The sequence below is a fragment of the Pinus tabuliformis genome, chromosome 8, assembly GCF_031772625.1.
Source record: "Pinus tabuliformis cultivar Carrire ecotype Pingquan chromosome 8, CPIR1, whole genome shotgun sequence".
Taxonomy (NCBI): Eukaryota; Viridiplantae; Streptophyta; class Pinopsida; order Pinales; family Pinaceae; genus Pinus; species Pinus tabuliformis.
This window is the reverse complement of record NC_142294.1, coordinates 511,730,136-511,750,879: the sequence shown is the minus strand read 5'-3', so window position 1 is coordinate 511,750,879 and position 20,744 is coordinate 511,730,136. Positions and strand designations below refer to the sequence as shown.

At 36.9% G+C, this 20,744-nt stretch overlaps 1 protein-coding gene and 1 pseudogene across 2 annotated transcripts in view; one reads left to right on the top strand and one right to left on the bottom strand.

Annotated features, from left to right (window-relative positions):
- The window catches only part of LOC149236350 (proline-rich receptor-like protein kinase PERK12), a 130,321-nt gene extending 110,256 nt beyond the window's left edge, over window positions 1-20,065 (top strand). The window contains exon 3 of the mRNA XM_089372381.1: window positions 19,536-20,065. Within this exon, the coding sequence (XP_089228507.1) occupies window positions 19,536-19,973 (438 nt within the window). The 3' untranslated portion in view covers window positions 19,974-20,065. The remainder of the gene's footprint in view (window positions 1-19,535) is intronic.
- Window positions 13,036-14,263, bottom strand: LOC149236351 (putative sugar phosphate/phosphate translocator At5g25400 pseudogene; annotated as a pseudogene). The gene is made up of 2 exons (XR_016268390.1): window positions 13,354-14,263; window positions 13,036-13,281 (listed from the first exon to the last, which is right to left on the bottom strand). The product of XR_016268390.1 is annotated as a putative sugar phosphate/phosphate translocator At5g25400 pseudogene (transcript).
- Window positions 20,066-20,744: the final 679 nt, after the last annotated feature.

Genomic DNA, 20,744 nt, shown 5'->3' with positions numbered 1-20,744 from the left:
AAGTTAGGAGGTTGTATAATAAATATGGCACATATGTTTGGAATCTGGGAATTTGAAAAAGTCTTCGTCATATTACATGCTCGTGTATAAATTTAGAATGTGGTTGGGTTTTAATTATGTTTTATGTTAAATTTAGTATGATAAATGTGACACATTTCAAGGAATTTTTGGTCATACTGCATTTTCATTGTCATGGAATTCGCGTGATTTGTCATTGAGTATTTGATTGTCATGGAATTCACATGATTTGTCATTGAGTCTTTGGAATCCGACTTAGAGAAACTACCTTATGCTTGAAATCTTCTGTTTCATCTTTACTTCAACTAATAAATTGTAATTTTATATTTTAACAAATATATAATTATATTTTGCTTTAATTTTTATAAAGCGGCACATGAAATAATAAATTGTCATTTTATTTTTGTATAACCAAATAAAAAATTATATTTATCAAAAATTCAAGTCGCTGCCCATAATTTTTGAATAATGAGTATAACCAACCTTTCTTTTTCTTGAAATGTGGGGATGCTTCTAAGGTTGTCTATTCAAATAACGTGCACCGGATTACATAGGGCTTTTCATTGAATTCTGGGACGCACAATTCAGATTTGTTTCTAGAAGTTCAGATTTGTTTCCAGAAGTTATGAAGATGGTGATGCCGAGCATCCTCCACTCCAAATTTATTTCTCTATATCTCCTCTTGGAAGTTGGACAATATATCTATTTTTTTCAAATGTTAATCAATTATATACACCATTTCCAAATCTTCAATAGCTTCAAAAATCCGAGTGCGCTTGAATATGTATTCGCTCTTCAATTTGGATTTAATCTGAATATAATACAGTTGTAAAATAAATTATCAATATAATCTATTCCAACTGCAGATCTGAATTCAATTAGAGCAGTCCCAGATTCCGGTGCACGTGCATGTTAGACTAAACAATGCGCAGCGGATATAAAAATAAACAAACATACACAGCACATTAAAAGACACAAAACCATAACACAAGGATTTAACGTGGTTTACCCAATCAATCTGGGCTACGTCCACCAGAACAGAGGCATTGGCAATCTTATTATTCAACAGGATATTACAACAATTTTAATTCTTCACACATACTCTCAGCTCACCCTATTTTCTCTACATTCTCTAAACACACTCCCAATCCTCTACGGGATTACATTTCTTATAGTTGGAGTATAAAACTGAATCATAAATTTCCTCACAACAAATATAGGATGCATTAACTCCTCAAAAAATACTGGAGCTAATATAGCAACTAATCCTATTGTTGTCACATACATGAGATTTTTTCCAAAAAATTAATTAACAGAAAAATCTCAACAATCTCCACCTTGACAACAATTAGCCTGATACCCTGTTCATTTATTATTTTTATCTTTTCTACAAGCCAAGAGAACCCAGACACCAACGTAGATTCTCTATACATTTCTTATCGCTGGAGTATAAAACTGAATCATAAATTTCCTCACAACAAATATATGATGCATTAACTCCTCCTCAAAAAATACTAGAGCTAATATAGCAACTAATCCTATTGTTGTCACATACATGAGATTTTTTCCAAAAAATTAATTAACAGAAAAATCTCAATAGTGCAATTCTTGTCCTGAAATTAAGAATTTACTATACTGTATAAGATTAGAAATCTATAATATATTAATCTCTTATTTTCCTTTAATTAGTTCACTCTTGTATCGTGATTTGATTACCAAGAATTACTTGTTTCATAACTATTAGCAGAGTTTTTTGATTTTGGAACCTATATGTTCTTTTAAATCTAAGAACCGTTGTGTGATTTGATGGGTTTAATACAGTAACTATGGAAACTAAAGAGTGTCCATTGAGTTGTTTGATTTAATTTCAAAACCATTCCATTCTACTCGCAATTCTTTGTTTGATTTAATTTCAAAACCATTCCATTCTACTCACAATTCTTTTATTGTATTTGCAAGTCATAAGTTGAAATTATGAGAATCTAAATCTAATTCATTTAAACTTGTAACAATTGGTTGCCAATAGAATTCCCAAATCATTGGTTGCCAATAGAATTCCCAAATCTATTTTATATCGTTTTGCATATTGTAGATTAGTAGATTGATCTGGAATTTAATTTTCATTACTGGTCAAAATCATGTACATACTTTTATGACAAATCAACTTTCCTGAGAAGCATCAGTTAGTTAAAAAAACAAATGGAAGCCATTAGAATTCTCTGTATTTCAAATATCGGACTAAATCAGATTTGGGCTTCTTAATGTATTTGAATTCTATTGCCTGTACTTATATAATATATTAATGTGAAACTTCATCTACTTCTGAACAAGGCGGGCCATTACCAATAATATACATCGTATTGAACTAGATTCAAAAGATTTGTAGGCTCCAGGCTGTGATATATATCTAGTGCTTTAAGCAGAGATAGGTTTTCAGTATACCTGGCCTCATTTCTCTGGTTCGAAGCGATGCAATTGGGAGTGGAGTCCCATTAATATTCTATAGTTGCACTTCATATTCATTAATTATGCATTCTTCTTTCTTTTCCTGCATCAGAACAAGTGTCATAACAGTTCGGATCCTGCATCAAAACTAGTGTCATAACAGTTCGGAGCAAAAGCAAGGAATGACTTACGAAATTTTGTAGCAGAGATTAATAAAAAAGAGATGCTAAAGAAGGGACAGAAGTGGAAGGGTCCATTCTATCAGCTTGCAAACAAGCGCAAAGAATATTGCTCTTATCCCTATCATTAGGTCTATTCCAAAGGATTGGCCTTATCTAAAATCGTGCTCAGATTTTGTTGGTATATTTGTCACATAAAAGATTTTTTAAAATCAGCGGGAAATTACTAGCTGCTTCTCATTTTTCACATTTTATTCTTGGACACAGTTACAGTAAATATTATGCTAGCTAATAGAATTTTGGCATGGGCATAGAGCAGCAAAAGTTTTGGCAATGGATGTCTTGATGCCGAAGCTGATTACTAATGATTTGATGTGAAAATGCAGAAAATAAAATGAAAGGGAAGGGCTCTCTGTCCTGGTGAGCCAGGTTTCAAGTCGTACTTGGAATTGCCAAGGCTGTGGGTTATTTGCATCATGGCACTCAAAAATGTGTCCTACACAGAGATATCAAACCCTCAAACATTTTTTTATCCTCTCGGAAAACAGCTAAGGTAATGTAACAGTTAGTTTGCATATACTGGTGAGAAACCATGAATTGGTCAGATCTATTTCTGTTGTAATCTGCATATGGATTCTACATTCAATAATGTTCAGAAGATCTATTTTTGATGCAACTTGCATATGGATTCCACATTCAATAATGTTCATATCTTTGGTATATAGTGCTTATGTGACTAGTTCTATTACAGTTGTGTGATTTTGGGCTAGCAACATGGATGCTGGGGCCTTATATACCCTTCTTGTGCAAGTCAGTTAAAGGAACATTTGGGTGAGGAAAATAATTCTTGGATACCATTTCCATGTAAAGACCATTTTCTTATTAGATCACATAAGATACTTGCACATATAAATCTAAACTGGAATCTGAAATAAATCTGAGCCGAATCTGATATAGCCCTTGACATCAGATTTCAGAGGTTGCATGTCTGGTTCAGCCATTTGTGGATATGTATCAGACCTGGTTTATATGGGTTTCTCATAGTATCTATATTCAAATGCGTTTCTCACAGTAACAGGAATTCTGGACGTATGGATGCCTCCCCGACTAATACATAAAGGCTAGCTAGATGGAGGAAGGGGAGGCTGGGAATGAATCTGAATGTCACCTACTTGCTTGTGGCTCGATGAGTATAATAGTGCTAGGCATACAAGCCTCATAACATAGAAAACATAAGCACATAAGCCTTGAACTTTGCTTTGTGTCAGGTACTCACTGCACGCCTTGTTTGTTAGCTGTTCCTAATTAGCCATCAGGAAAATAGATATGTTAGAGTCTTTACTATATAATATTTACCTTATTCTCAGGAGTTTTCAATTTCAAAATGTAATTGTTACTCAAAAATAAATTTACATTCAAAAACCAATACTTGTGTATATGGTTGTACAATGCTTCACCTAGCTGCCACTGGGAAGTATTGGGACTTTGATACATCCTCATGGTCCCAGCTGTAGGCATTCCTGAATTATCTCTTGCTTGCGATTTCCACCCCCTTATATGGTTGTTTTGGACACTCCAGAACAGGCCTGAAGAACGCTCTCACAGTGCTATTTATCTTATTGAATTTGGAATCTATATGAAGCAGTCAAAATCCATGTTCTCTGTTCCACCAAAGTTTTCCAAAGAAGAATCCCCTCTAAGTGTTAGGAAAACGACATTCCTCCAAATCTCATTATCCCCCTAGCATTATTAGCTTTGGCATCAATACATCCATTGCCAAAACTTTTGCCGCTCTATGCCCATGCCAAAATGCTATTAGCTAGCATAATATTTACTGTAATTGTGTCCAAGAATAAAACGTGAAAAATGAGAAGAAGCTAGTAATTTCCAGCTGATTTAAAAAAATCTTTTCTGTGACAAATATACCAACAAAATCTGAGGATGATTTTAGATAAGGCCAATCCTTTGGAATAGACCTAATGATAAGGATAAGGGCAATGTTCTTTGCGCTTGTTTGCAAGCTGACAGAATGCACCCTTCCACTTCTGTCCCTTCTTTAGCATCTCTTTTTGATTAATCTCTGCAGCAAAATTTCATAAGTCATCCCCTGCTTTTGCTCCAAACTGTTATGACACTAGTTTTGATGTAGGATCCGAACTGTTATGACACTAGTTCTGATGCAAGAAAAGAAAGAAGAATGCATAATTAATGAATATGAAGTGAGTGTGATATTAGAGGTGATTAATGACTGTTTAATTGAGGGGAAACAAGGTAAGGCGGCAACTCCCTTTAAGGGAAGCTGCTTCACATATGAGAAGAATTAGGGATTGGCCAGCTCAACATTAGGGGCAAAAATCAGTTTAGATGGCTCAACATTAACAGGAAAAAATGTATGGCTGACTAGACATTAGAGATTCAAAAAAGGATGGCTTGGCCACAGTCAGCCCACCTAAGCAGATCTTGGACACCCTGACTTATGGTGTAGCCAAACAATTCGCTAGTATAGATAAACCTCCAAATTCTTCATATTATTTCATTCTCTCTCCTACTGTCTGCAGTTATTTTGCATTTATTCATTAATATAGGATTCTCTACATCTAGAGTTATATTAACTTATTCTCCAAGTGTGGCCATTGCAAATCATGTGTGAATTTTTGCTAGGTGTAGGCCTAATCCTGCTAAGCATTTTCTATGAAAAGGAATCACCATCATTTTGGTATTGGGGCCTCCTGTTTGCAAAAATTTGTGTGTTTTGTTTGGTGGCATGCATGTTTCTATTATATAGAGGCACCTACTTTTGAAAGGCTTGGGAAACCACATAATACAAATTTCAAAAGGCTTTTTGGGTAGCAACTACCAAAAGCAACAAAATTCACAAAAATTGTGTTTATGCATAGTTTCAACAATTGGAATTTGTTGTTCTTCGTGCTTATGCACAACTCCAAATATTTTCTCTCTCATATACTCCAAAGTTCCAAATTCAAGTTTTTTTCGGTCCCAACAGTCACATTATATAATTCAAAAATAGTAGGATTCATATTTATGATACAACTAATATCAAGACAACATCTTTTGACTTAGAATTCCATGAATAACTAATTTCTTTTTCATTTCAACCATTTTGGAGTACTAGCCTAATATTTGTATGTCAGAGGTTGATGGTTATAATATAAATTTTATGGTTCTAGCAACTTATTTTATGCACATCTAAGACGTATCGTCTGCTTATCTTTCGTTGCTTATCTTGGGATACAAGATAGTCACCTCTATCAACAAGCTGGTAGAATTGGTACATAATACCTGCTTCTTTAAGACTCAAAATATGACCAAGGGACATAAGCCTTTCTAGGCCATTGATAATTCGTCAATATTCAATAGTGAGCTCAGGATACCACGAGAAGCATTTGGTTGCCAGGCTTGAGTACTCGTTTATCAGAAGAGAACTAAGAAAATTTATGCTACAAAAGTTTGTATAGAGCTAGATAGCAAGGAATACATAAAGACTGCTTGCATGATTTTCAAAGTAAGTTGGTCAATGCAAATATGCCAAAACAAAGTTTTATAGATGCCCACAGTTATAGTGTTTCAAAATTCCTTGCAGGTATAAAGTCTTATGTTGCCCATGAATCTAGTACTTCAAAAGATGTGGTAAGTTCAAATTGGTTGAAACTCATATGCCATTTGAGGTAGGAATGATGAAAGCCACCGTTCTGTATTCATAATTCTGCTAGTTAATGAATTATTGTTGTTTTTAGTTTCTTGAACTGCTAGTATGCCTTTGAGCTCTCAAAGAAGATGATCTATGTCCTGGCAGTTCAGCTCAACTCAAGATGATCTATGTCCTGGCAGTTCAGCTCGACTCACTTGTATACTAGGAAACTAATTTCGTATCCTCAGATTTTGTTACATTTCCAAATTTTTTCTCATGAGCATCTGGGGTACAAAGGAGTTGGATATATAGGCTATCAACACTGGCTGCACCTCCTGTAAAACATTGATAAACATTCGAATTAAAACAGATATTGTGTTGTTATTAATTTAAACAGATATTGATCTGATTAACTATCGAATTTAATATGTTATTGTTGATAATCTCGTGCCTTCAGTACAATCTCTACCATCATGCTTATTAGGTTATTATTCAAACAATTTCGTGAGAACTTCTCACCCAACAACCAACAAATTTTATTTTATTGTGAGATACGAAATTAATTGCCACGCTAATTTCAATGACGTTAAGTCTGTGGCTGAACAACCAGCAAAATTTATTGTGAGATACGAAATCAAAATATCCCTTTGCAAAAGTTGCGGTACCCCAAGGTAGCCGACATTTATCAATATGCTGAAAGATAATATTGCAAAGGGGTTTCATTAGATTGCAGTGCAACGTGGATCATTTCTCTACCGACACAATGTATTGTATTGATCTGCCACTTGAGTTTAAAGTGTGATTGATAATGTTTTATGATTTAGGAAGATTAGAAAAATTGAAAATCTTAAGCGTTTTCATCTGGGAAATCGATTACCCATCCAATGGATCTGGCTCAATTTCCTTCCTTTATTAATATTATTTTTGCAACATTTTATTAACATATCATTAATGATAGGCAGGGCGCGAGGCCGAAATATTTACCTAGTGAATAATTTCACACTTACGAGTACTGCTCTTCTGAGGTTATTGATTTCCTCCCTGTGGCACATCTGGAAATGGCGAAACTCTGTAATTTTTAACGATTCTAAATTGGATAGCACAGATATCATTGTTAAAATAGTTGCTTCTTATGAAGCCCTTCCACTGAAAGCCAATTTCCAAAGAAGAGGTGTTCCCTCTGACCAATCTTTCGAAAACTCTCCCTTCCCAAAGGCGTTTTTCGACGGTGCAGAACAGCAAGGCATATGTGGATGTGGTGTCCTAATCATGGTAGATGAAAGCACTCAGTTCTCCTTTCACTGGAACGGGGGTAGTGGTTTTAATAGTAAAGCGGAGGCCATGGCTCTCGCAGGATTATTATACTTTTGCCTCTTCCTTAATCTACAACATGTTTCGATATATGGGGATTCGAAAGTTATGGTTGACTGCATCTCCGGTAAGATCCATATCACTGCATCTCACTTGAATGGCTAGATGGGCAGGATTAGATACTACTGGGATTCCATGGATGGTAGCTCTATTCACCACATTCGCAGAGACAAAAATTATATGGCTGATTCTTTGTCTAAAGCAGGGCTACAGGAGGCTACTGGTTCTTGTTTTTTGCAGGTCCTTTCTGAGGGAATCAGCTATCATATCTAGGAGTATAATATGCCGGACTTCTAGTTTCATTTCTCTTACTCATAACAAGTTTTTCTTGGACGGGTCTATGATCTTTATGTGGATGTCTTTCTTGATTTTTGGATGGGATACACGATGTTTACTGTACACCATATGCTTTCTGGTTCTCATATGCTTAAGTTATGTTTTGGTAAATGTATCAGTCATTTCCTCCCTACTATTTCACTGGTTGCTCCCATGCTTCTCTTAATTGGGAGTACACATGATGTAAATTTTGAACATTATATCCCTCATATAAATATAATCAGCTTTTTCTTTCTGAAAAAAAAATTATTATCTATTGAGTTCTTGTCACCAATATGGCTCAATGAAGGGTAGCTGGAATGGGCAATCCGGGTGGCAGCCCAGGTCTACAGATATATAAAGATACCGACGGAGAAAGGAACGAACCCATGTCGGTCAGCCTGAGATGGTGAGACCGATAGTCCATCCTGATGATCCCCGCGATGGCAGGTCCCCACCAATAGTCCTTATTAACTCAGAATGCTGGGGAGGGTTTGATATCTCTATGTAGGATGCATTTTTGAGTGCCATGATGCAAATAATCCACAGCCTTGGCAATTCCTACTGCGACTCGAAACCTGGCTAACCAGGACAGAGAGCCCTTCCCTTTCGTTTTATTTTCTGTATTTTCACATCAAATCATCGGTAATTAGACTTCTTATTCTCAGACCAACAGAAAATAAAATGCCCAAAAGAAGATGATTTCTAGACATAACAGGACCATGAAAATGGTATGACAAACTTCCACCGTTAAACAATACGCAACTTTCTTTCTTTTCATTCCAACAGAAAATAAATGCCCAAAAGAAGAATAACTACAGGTATAACAGTACCATGAAGATGGTAATCCAAACCATCAAAACACTGATCAGAGTTGTTTATTTTCAGCCCAACAGAAACTAAAATGCCCAAAAGAAGAGTAATTACATATATGACAATACTACATGAAGATTGTATTCCAAACTTTAAAAACACCAGTAATCATAGTTCTTCTTTCAGTCCAACAGAGGATAAAAGGCCCAAAATAATAATAATAAAGACAGATATAACAATACCATGAAGATGGTATTCCAAGCTTCCACCAGATGTGAACTTGTAGACCAGAAAAAGGCCTAGGCGATCAATGCAGTAACCTAACAAAGGAACCACGTGACGATTCTTCAAACTGCCAGCAATGTGAAGCTCTCTGCAGAATGCCTTGTCTGATTCCTTATCATTGCACTCCAGCCTTTTCACAGCAATCAGTTTCCCAAACCTCAGCCTGCCTCTGTAAACGCAGCTGTGAGCTCCCCTTCCCAACACTTTGTGTATTTCCATTAAAAAATTCTCATAATCAAGATAACACCAAACAAGATGAACAGTATACAGAATTTGAAGCATCCATACTAACCACCAACTTCTACAGGCATCCCATTGAAGCAAAATCATAGACTGGTACATAAATAAGACCAGGGAAGCAAGAGCAATAAGAAAACAATATAGATTAGCAGAGAAAAAGAAAATGTTACGTTCCAGAATGATTACAAAATAAGCAGAAATTTGAAAACCACTACAATAGAACACCAATTGAGAAAATGAACCAGGTTTTCGAACAGGTCAACAATATATGCAACATAAGTTGCAGAGACATGGACTCCACCGCGGAATGAACGAGGCCAAGGAATGAACAATGCCAAGGTAGGAATGAACAAGACTGAGGTTAAGGAGGGCACGAGGCTGAGGTTAAGGATGGCAGAGTTTTGATAAATGGAACGATGAGACACATGGCCTCCATGGTAGGTCCCACATAGCGTTTTGTATAGGATGATTAATATGCTATGTGGTAGCTGTAATTTATAAAATTTGCATTTGTATGCAATACACGTGCGTCCTGCCTCACTGAGAGGTGTAACCAGAGAACGATTACTTTGAAGAAACTCAATTGCCAAACACAAACACCTTGAGTTTCCTCTGTTGTCGGCCAACTTCAACAAATAAGTTCATGCAAGTCCATATAATTTGTCTGGAAGAAAAAAATCATCTTTTGGTTTAGTTGAATGGAATACTTTCTAGATATATCCCCTCTCTCAAATACATGAAGAGCTACCAATTTCTCTAAGTACATGTAGGTCTGCCAATAAAATTGTCTCTCAAATACATGAAGAGCTAGAAAAAGAAAGCCATCTTAGGGCTCAAGGCCTCACTAGGGGGCAATTCAAATGGCCGAGATGTATTGTTTGTAAATATCTCTAATCACCATGTTCAAATCCTGCTTTGAAGGAAGAAGGTGCCCAGGTGACATGTTCCTTATGCTTTGAACCCCGTTTTCTTGCTGCAATTATAATTTTTGAGTATAAGAATTGTTTCCAGTGTATTTTTATGCCAAAAATGGGCTGATATAGTGTGGTTTCTCTTGCATGTTGAAGGTTTTAAACGAATGCAAGAAGGATTCAGGTATGGAAACAATTCAAAGCTCTGTGGAGAAGAGTTTGGTAGGGTTGCAATGTGTAATGGAAGTTCTCCATTAATAAGGCTAGAAAATTCCAGAATCTACATATTTCTCAAGAAGTTGCCAAAATTGCTCCAAAACGTTTAAAACCCCAAGCATTGCCATTGTTGTGGCTATGATTGCTTTGATAGGTCGAGGAATCTTGGCAACCGTTTTCACATTCTCATGGTTTCGAAGATGAAGGCAGAAGATTAGCAGTGCTTACGAGACAACAGATAGGACTAAGTATCGATAATTCAAAATTTAACCTTGAGGAAATTGAATCTGCAAAACACAGTATTTCTTTGAAAAGAATCTGCTGGGGAAAAACAACTATTGTGCTGCTTACAAGGGGGTATTGAGAAACGGGTCTTTTGTGGTCATCAAAAGCATCAGTGACCTCCTACCTTTATTAATGTGGTTATTGGTTTGTTTCAATATTCAATAGAGTTGGGCCAAGGAACGCGAGGCCTAGTTACCCTCTCCAAGAAATTCTTTCTCTTTGAGGCAATGGGGTAAGAAAAGACATATCAGTAAGGGATATTCTCAGTAGTAAAGGCTAACGTGGTATGGTGGTATTGCTCAATATTAAATAAAACATCATATTTCTTACGAAATGATGATTGAAAGGGATCTTAAAATGCAAGTAGATTATCTTTGAAGTAGCTAAATGTCCCGTGTCTGTAGCCTATGGGGCAAGAACTGATCGCATAGAGAGAGATAACTGAATATTAGCCCTTAAAAATTTCTTACTGTAATGAATCCAATATTGCAGCTGAATACAGTAAGACTGTAAATGAATAGATAAGTTGAAATAAGTCTACAAGATAAATTCCTTACTAAAATTGAGTACTACAAATATGAAGTTGCTGCAGATATCTGTCGGTTCTCTCAAATTCATCTTCCAGTGAGATTTCTTGTTCCTAATGAAAATAACTTAAGGCTTAGAAGTTAGAACAGACATTAATTATTTTTATTTCTTGGCTTGCAGAGGGCTTTCTGCCATTAAGACTGGAGCGTGATTAAATCTGCTCTGAATACTGCATATAGATTTGAGCAATATCAAGGAGCAAATTCTCAAAATGAGGCACTCCACGTTGGATTCAGGAATACTGTTATCCATTTGCAATTTTGCACAGTTCATAATTGTTAAGAATAGAACTGTCAATTTCAAGCCCATTGATACAAAGGACTGGAAAGTGACAGAATAATAGCAATTACACCTTTTTTTATTGCCAGTGCTTCATTGAACAGACTTTCAAGTGTCTCCCATTGACCTAAAATTGACACAGTTTTTGTTCTCTTTTCACTGCTTAGTCAAGCTACTCAGAATAGATAGACTCTAGAGTACACTTCTGGGCCCTGAAAATAGGTTGAAAACAAATTAACTCCCAACTACCAGCATGAAACACCAACAGGGAAATATTGAATGAAATCAAACTACTCCCAACTACCAGCATAAATTTTCAGTCTTTTAGCCTAAAATGATAACAATGGTTACTGTTACAAATGACAGTTGATGGCATCAAAAGTAACATCATCTATCTGGTAGACAGTAATTAAGGAATGCTTCAGAAGCTACGGCTTTTGCTAACTCACTGTAGGGAGGTTATAAAATATAGCTTTAGTTTGCCATTGTCACTGCTTAGTCAAGCTAATCAGAATAGATAGAGGACACTTACAGATCCTGAAAATAGGCTAGGAACAAATTAACTCAAGCAAGTCATTAAAAACTAGAAGCTCAAGCACGCTGCATGATGATGGAGTCATTCTCAAGCAAACACCAACAAGAACATATTGAATGACATCAAACTAGTGCCAACTACCAGCATGAATTTCAGTCTTTTGGTCTAGAATGATAACAATGGTTAATGCTGCAAATGACAGCTCATGGCATTATAAGTAATATCATTAACCTGGCAGACAATGATTAAAAAATGCTTCAGAGGCTACACCTTTTGCTAACTCACTGAAGTGAAGTTATCGATGAATTCCAGAATGAGCTCTGGAAAAGTTTTAAACAACAATGCACATTCAGGTCATGTGAGTAGTTAATTTTGGATTGGGTGCAAATAAAGCTATCGAAGTTACAGTCCGATTGGTGTAGTTTGGAAGTTTTTACTATAACTGTGTTTACCTTCTATATCATAAATGCTTAGTTTTTGAAATGAAATGAAAAACCAAATGATACCTTCAGATCCAAACTTTCAGCATACCAAAGCAACATGCGCCTGCACAATTCTTTTGAACTGTTCAATTTGAAGGAATTTATGAGGCCATTATTTTAATTTTTTTTATGAGAACCAAAGACATTTATCAGAATATCTAAAACTAGACACAAAGCTCCTGACTGACCTTCATCCAAAGAATACAATGCTCCACAAGATTAAGAGGCTCCCGCATCTAAAATCATCAATCCAAAAGAATGTGATTGCAATTGCCGTGCTACAAAGTTTAAAATCTCTACCTTTTGACTAATAAGATAATTAAAATAGGATTAGGAAACAATGGATAGAATGATCAACAAACAATGAAGCTTTTTCTTTATTCATCCTGTGATAAAGGGTCTGGTTGCCACAAAGAATAAACTCGACAGTCAACAGAACATTGATCCACTGCCGAAGTTGTTATCCACCAGGGTTTCATTTTTGTTATGGTCTGCACTACATGTGCTGCATGAATTTCAAAGGGATGAGGGTGGGTGGAATCTCAGGCAAGTTTGGTGGAATAGATACACCTAAGCTAAAGGAAGTTCACTCTTTGTGGTGCAACCCTGAACCACTTTCATAAGATAAAAGGCAAATCAAACTATATCACATTGGTACATGACATGATACCTGTGAGAACAAGATCAACAGCCCTTCCTGCGTAAAAATCAAACTATATCACATTGGTACATGACATGATACCTGTGAGAACAAGATCAACAGCCCTTCCTGCGTAATCTAGACATTGGCATCATTCTTGTTCTTGCCTTCGGTATCTGGGTTTTGTCCAAGTAACCTACTCGGATCTTCATCTCCATCTAAGACCTTCTTCCGAGCCTCCTTTACCTTAAGTGACTGCAATTTCAAATGATTGTAGAAGCAAACCCCCAAGAAAGCCAAGCCATACCCTAACAGATTAATACCAGTCACTCTGTCCTTTATAATAGACCATGATAAGGCAATCAGGAGCCAGTCCTTGACAACACCTGCAACGTTCATTGTAAGGGCCGATGTCTTACCAACCAAAAGAAAAACTGCCAAGTTCAGCAGAAATGCACATGCACAGTTGGCACTAAAAAGCCTCACATCCAGATAAAATGAAGAAGAGGCTGCTAGAACCGGGAACTCAATTATTGCCCAAGGGATTGACAGGAATACAAAACAGCAAGGGGCAACATAGTACAGTGATGTTATTGGATTCAGACTAATCCCCTTAGCGGTCAAAAGTATTTGAATCAAGACTAACCGTGTTGCCTCAAAAACCACAGCACCCAATTGCAACATGACACCCCTGGAATTGAACTGGGCTTCCCCATATGCAGCAATGGCAACCCCTAAAGAGATTCCAACCATGTTGCCCATAGTCTTTGAACTGAAACACTCCTTTCCCAACAAAACTCCAATGGAATACACTGCAACAGGCATGAGGGCCTTAAGCATCTGTATAAGAACAAGGCCAAGGTAGGAATGAACAAGACCGAGGTTAAGGAGGGCATGAGGCTGAGGAATGAACAAGGCTGAGGTTAAGGATGGCAGAGTTTTGATAAATGGAACGATGAGACACATGGCCTTCATGGTAGGTCCCACATAGCATTTTGTGTAGGATGATTAATATGCTATGTGGTATGATTAATATGCTATGTGGTATGATTAATATGCTATGTGGTAGCTGTAATTTATAAAATTTGCATTTGCATGCGCTACACGTGCCTCCTGCCTCACTGAGAGGTGTAACCAGAGAACGATTGCCTTGAAGAAACTCAATTGCCAAACACAAACACATAGTTTTTCAGCGGATGGATTGGGAAATCTAACCGGGCTCACCACCAAAGGTATAACTAAAGAACTAGTGCCATTAGAGAAACTCAGCAGCCAAACAAAGTATTTCACTGCAATTTCTTTCCTTTTCTTTCGGGCGGCAGAAGATTCATTCTAGTTAGCTACATAGGATCACCGCCTGGGCTTTAAGGAGGAAGAAGACACGCCTACGTTTCTTGGCGCCATTCCAGCTACGACTACATGTGGAATTTGGCCTCAAGCTTTCAAAATGGTTGATAATTTGAGCTTCCTGGAATCGTACATGTAGTCACCAGAGCAGATTTGATAGTGGAGACGCTCCATTTAGGGTTGAAAAATCTCAATAAGGCAGCAATTTTCTTTCTGCCGGGTTGACAGATCTCAATAAGGCAGCAATTTTCTTTCTGCCGGGTTGACAGATCTCAATAAGGCAGCAATTTTCTTTAGTGCGGCAGAAGATTCATTCTGGTTAGCTACAGAGCATCACTGTGGGGACTTTAAGGAGGAAGAAGACGTGCCTACCTTTCTTGGCGCCATTCCAGCTATGACTACAGGTGGAATTTGGCCTCAAGCTTTCAAAATTGTTGATCATTTGAGCTTCCTGGTATCCTTAACTTGAAGTAGCAGCCTGTCACTGTAGCAAATTAATGCACTTCATGTTCTATATCCATTTTCATTGTTCAACTTGCTATTATGATTTTATGACTTGTAATTGCATTGCATTACTAAACATAATATTGCATCGAACATTTAGTCATCATCATGTCTCCTATGTCTGAGAAACACAATTTGCAATTAGTCTTGCCAAAGCATCACTTATTTTATGTGGAAAATTTCTCATATCTAATTGGAGACTGTTTATTCGATAGTTTAGAACTTTTGCTAGATTTTTGATACACATTGTAGAGCTAAGGAAAGGAAAATAGAGTATTTTAGAGACTGTCTTGAAAAACAAGATAGAGAGGCAATTTTGTCTTATGAACATGAACTGCATGAAGAGTCACTTAAAGAAATGCATAACATTAGCAAACATGAAATCTATTTAGACAAAATGGCTAGATCTGCCTCAAACAATATACCCCTAGGATCTAGAGGTCTATGGGGAGATATTTTCTGTATCCATTGGCTCTCAAATTGGCTGAAAATTCCAATTAGGGTTTGGTCCAAAACAAAGATGAGAATTTATTTGCACTTCAATTCAAGTGTTACAACAAATACTCATGACATATTATTCCATGACGAGGATCCTCTGAATGGGCACTTCGAACCTTTGGTTTGTAGGCAGTCTACAATTGATTGTACCTTCCAACAACAAACCAACACCTCATATGAACAAATGAACTTATGCAGTAAACAAGATAACATAGAAACACGTCTTCTTCCAAGTAAAGAAGATACAAGTGAAATAAAGATATCTCGTAACATAGACACATGTCTTCTTCGAACTAAAGAAGATACAAGTGAAATAAAGATATCTCGTGCTAACGTTAGGACATCTGATGTAGCAACTGCGACAAATACTGAGGAAGTTGTAATGTTTCATTCAACACATTCCTCAAAGAACAATACTGAAGCACAACCTGAAACAAAATGTCAATCTATTGAAACTAAATTAAAACCATCTTGTCACTTAAACAAGCACAAGAGAAGTTTATCTTTGCATGTGCTTAAGGACATTGCTCAGAAAAATTTGAAAAGGAAAAAAATAGGCATTGAGTATAACAAAATTACAATGAAACAACAAGTAGTTCTAGAAAACATAGAAGATGTTAGTGAGACACTGAGATTTCGGTCACTTAGAAACATGTCTGCTATGTCTGAGAAACACAATTTGCAATTAGTCTTGCAAAAGCATCACTTATTTCATGTGAACAATTTCTCATATCTAATTGGAGACTGTTTATTCGATAGTTTAGAACTTTTGCTAGATTTTCGATACACATCAGCAGAGCTAAGGAAAGGAACAATAGAGTATTTTAGAGACTGTCTCGAAAAACAAGATAGAGAGGCAATTTTGTCTTATGAACATGAATTGCATGAAGAGTCACTTAAAGAAATGCATAACATTAGCAACCGTGAAATCTATTTAGACAAAATGGCTAGATCCGCCTCAAACAATATACCCCTAGGATCTAGAGGTTTATGGGGAGATATTTTTTGTATCCATTGGCTCTTAAATTGGCTGAAAATTCCAATTAGGGTTTCGTCCAAAACAAAGATGAGAATTTATTTTCACTTCAATTCAAGTCTTAGAACAAATACTCATGACATATTATTCCATGACGAGGATCCTCTGAATGGGCACTTCGAACCTTTGGTTTGTAGTCAGTCTAGAATGGATTGTACCTTCCAACAACAAACCAACACCTCATATGAACAAATGAACTTATGCAGTAAATAAGATAACATAGAAACATGTCTTCTTCCAAGTAAAGAAGATACAAGTGAAATAAAGATATCTCTAGCTAACGCTAGAACATCTAATGTATCAACTGCAACAAACACTGAGGAGGTTGTAATGTTTCATTCACCACATTCCTCAAAGAACAATACTGAAACACAACCTAAAACAAAATGTCAATCTGTTGAAACTAAATTAAAACCATCTTGTCACTTAAACAAGCACAAGAGAAGATTATCTTTGCATGTGCTTAAGGGCATCGCTCGGAAAACGTTGAAAAGGCAAAAAATAGGCATTCAATATAACAAAATTACAATGAAACAAAAAGTAGTTCTAGAAAACACAGAAGATGTTAGTGAAACACTGAGATTTCGGTCACTTAGAAACTTGAAAAAACATATTAGAAACAATGCACAAACAAAGATTGTAACTTCTTGTCCATGAAGCAAACAGGCGAAAATTTTATCTTTGCATTTACTTATAGGCATTATTCAGAAAAAATTGAAAACACAAAATAAAACTTGCATTCAACACAACAACAATGAAACAAGAAATAGTCATATAAAACGTGGACTACAATCCATTTGCAACAAGAACAAAGGATCTTTCAGCACAATCAAATAAATCAAGAAAGTCTGGCCTATTAATTCAATCAAGATCAATGAACAAATTAACAGAATTATCAAAGCTTGATCAAATATATCAAAGACAAATAACTGACACACCTATTTTCAATTGTTCATCATGTGAAAGAACTTTCTTCAAAAGAGACATTTGCTTCGTGAAACAAGCAAATCAAACAAGACAAAATAAGATTAGGAAACTATCAACTAGGTTCGAGAATGTCAAATCTAGTGTTGAAAATGGCTATATTTGTAAACACTGCAAAAAAGCAATTGAACATGAAACAATCACTAAATATGCAGTTCCTGAACAGATAAGAAGAAACAGTGCCACTAGAACACTCACACAACTCACTGAACTAGAAGAAAGACTAGTTGCATTAAGATTTCCCTTCTTGCAAATAAAAGAAATGGGCCAACAGCTCTTTGATATGAATCTTCGGATATCTTCTTCTTTCCAACTTGCCGACAACTTGGTCTCCATACTATTCATGATTGACCGGGCTCTGAGTCGGAAGTTGCTTGGACTTAACACATCTCTGGTCTTCTTCATGACTGTACCGTGACCCAAAGTCTTGGGCTCTGAATTGGAAGTTGCTTCAGAAGTTGCAAAAGAGAACTTGGTGGGCGGTGTGGAATTGGGTTTGCCATGAGATCTTGCATCGTCCTTCGAGGAAGGAAGCCCAAATCTGTTACATCGTCGCCGGAGGAAGGAAGCCCAGAATTTGTTAGTCGTCCGAGGAAGGAAGCCCAGAATCTGTTACATCGTCGTCCGAGGAAGGAAGCCCAAAATTTGTTAGCCTTATTTCCACTATCAAATCTGCTCTCATGACTAAATGTACCAGGAAGCTCAAATGATCAACAATTTTGAAAGCTTGAGGCCAAATTCCACCTATAGTCGTAGCTGGAATGGTGCCAAGAAAGGTAGGCACGTCTTCTTCCTCCTTAAAGTCCCCACAGTGATCCTCTATAGCTAACCAGAATGAATCTTCTGCCGCACTAAAGAAAATTGCTGCGTCAACCCAGCAGAAAGAAAATTGCTGCCTTATTGAGATCTGTCAACCCTAAATGGAGCGTCTCCCCTATCAAATCTGCTCTGGTGACTACGTGTACGATTCCAGGAAGCTCAAATGATCAACAATTTTGAAAGCTTGAGGCCAAATTCCACCTGTAGTGGTAGCTGGAATGTCTGCAGGGGTGTCTTCTTCCTCCTTAAAGCCCCCACGGTGATCCTCTGTAGCTAACTAGAATGAATCTTCTGCCGCAGGAAAGAAAAGGAAAGCAATTGCAGTGAAATACTGTGTTTGGCTGCTGAGTTTCTTTGAAGGCACTAGTTCTTTAGTTATACCTCTGGTGGTGAGCCCGGTTAGATTTCCCAGTCCATCTGCTGAAAAAATATGTGTTTGTGTTTGGCAATTGAAGAAGTGTTTGTGTTTGGCAATTGAGTTTCTTCAAGGTAATCGTTCTCTGGTTACACCTCTCAGTGAGGCAGGAGGCACGTGTATTGCATGCAAATGCAAATTTTATAAATTACAGCTACCACATAGCATATTAATCATCCTACACAAAACGCTATGTGGGACCTACCATGGAGGCCATGTGTCTCATTGTTCCATTTATCAAAACTCTGCCATCCTTAACCTCAGCCTTGTGCCCTCCTTAACCTCAGTCTTGTTCATTCCTACCTTGGCCTTGTTCATTCCTTGGCCTCGTTCATTCCGCGGTGGAGTCCATGTCTCTGCAACTTATGTTGCATATATTGTTGACCTGTTCGAAAACCTGGTTCATTTTCTCAATTGGTGTTATATTGTAGTGGTTTTCAAATTTATGCTTATTTTGTAATCATTTTGGAACGTAACATTTTCTTTTTCTCTTTCTCTGCTAATCTATATTGTTTTCTTGTCGCTTTTGCTTCACTGGCTTTATTTATGTACCAGTCTATGATTCTGCTTCAATGGGATGCCTGTAGAAGTTGGTGGTTAGTATCTATGCTTCAAATTCTGTATATTGTTCTTCTTGTTTGGTGTTATCTTGATTATGAGAATTTTTTAATGGACATACAGAAAGTGCTGGGAAGGGGAGCTCACAGTTGCGTTTACAGAGGAAAGCTAAGGTTTGGGAAACTGATTGCTGTGGAAAGGTCGGACTGCGATGATAAGGAATCAGACAAGGCATTCTGCAGAGAGCTTCACATTGCTGGTAGTTTGAAGAATAGTCATGTGGTTCCTTTGTTAGGTTACTGCATTGATCGCCTAGGCCTTTTTCTGGTTTATAAGTTCATATCTGGTGGAAGCTTGGAATACCATCTTCATGGTATTGTTATATCTGTCTTTATTATTATTCTTTTGGGCCTTTTATTCTCTGTTGGACTGAACAGAAGAACTGTGATTATTGGTGTTTTTAAAGTTTGGAATACCATCTTCATGTGGTATTGTCATATATGTAATTACTCTTCTTTTGGGCATTTTAGTTTCTATTGGGCTGAAAATAAACAACTTTGATCAGTGTTTTGATGGTTTGTATTACCATCTTCATGGTACTGTTATACCTGTAGTTATTCTTCTTTTGGGCATTTATTTTCTGTTGGAATGAAAAGAAAGAAAGTTGCTTATTGTTTAACGGTGGAAGTTTGTCATACCATTTTCATGGTCCTGTTATGTCTAGAATTCGTCTTCTTTTGGGCATTTTATTTTCTATTGGTCTGAGAATAAGAAGTCTGATTACTCATGATTTGATGTGAAAATGCAAAAAATAAAACGAAAGGGAAGGGCTCTCTGTCCTGGTCAACCAGGTTTCGAGTCACAGTAGGAATTGCCAAGGCTGTGGATTATTTGCATCATGGCACTCAAAAATGCATCCTACATAGAGATATCAAACCCTCCCCAACATTCTGAGTTAATAAGGACTATCTGTGGGGACCTACCATCGCAGGGATCATCAGGACGGACTATCGGACTCACCATCTCAAGCTGACCGACATGGGTTCGTTCCTTTCTCGGTGGGTATCTTTATATATCTGCAGAACTGGGCCACCACCCGGATTGCCCATTCCAGCTACCCTTCATTGAGCCATATTGGTGGCAAGAACTCAATATATAATAATTTGCCAGAAGAGCAGTACTCATAAGTGTGACATTATTCACTAGGTAAATATTTTGGGCTCGTGCCCTGCCTATCATTAATGATATGTTAATAAAATTTTGCAAAAATAATATTAATAAAGGAAGGAAATTGAGCTAGATCCATTGGCTGGGTAATCAATTTCCCAGATG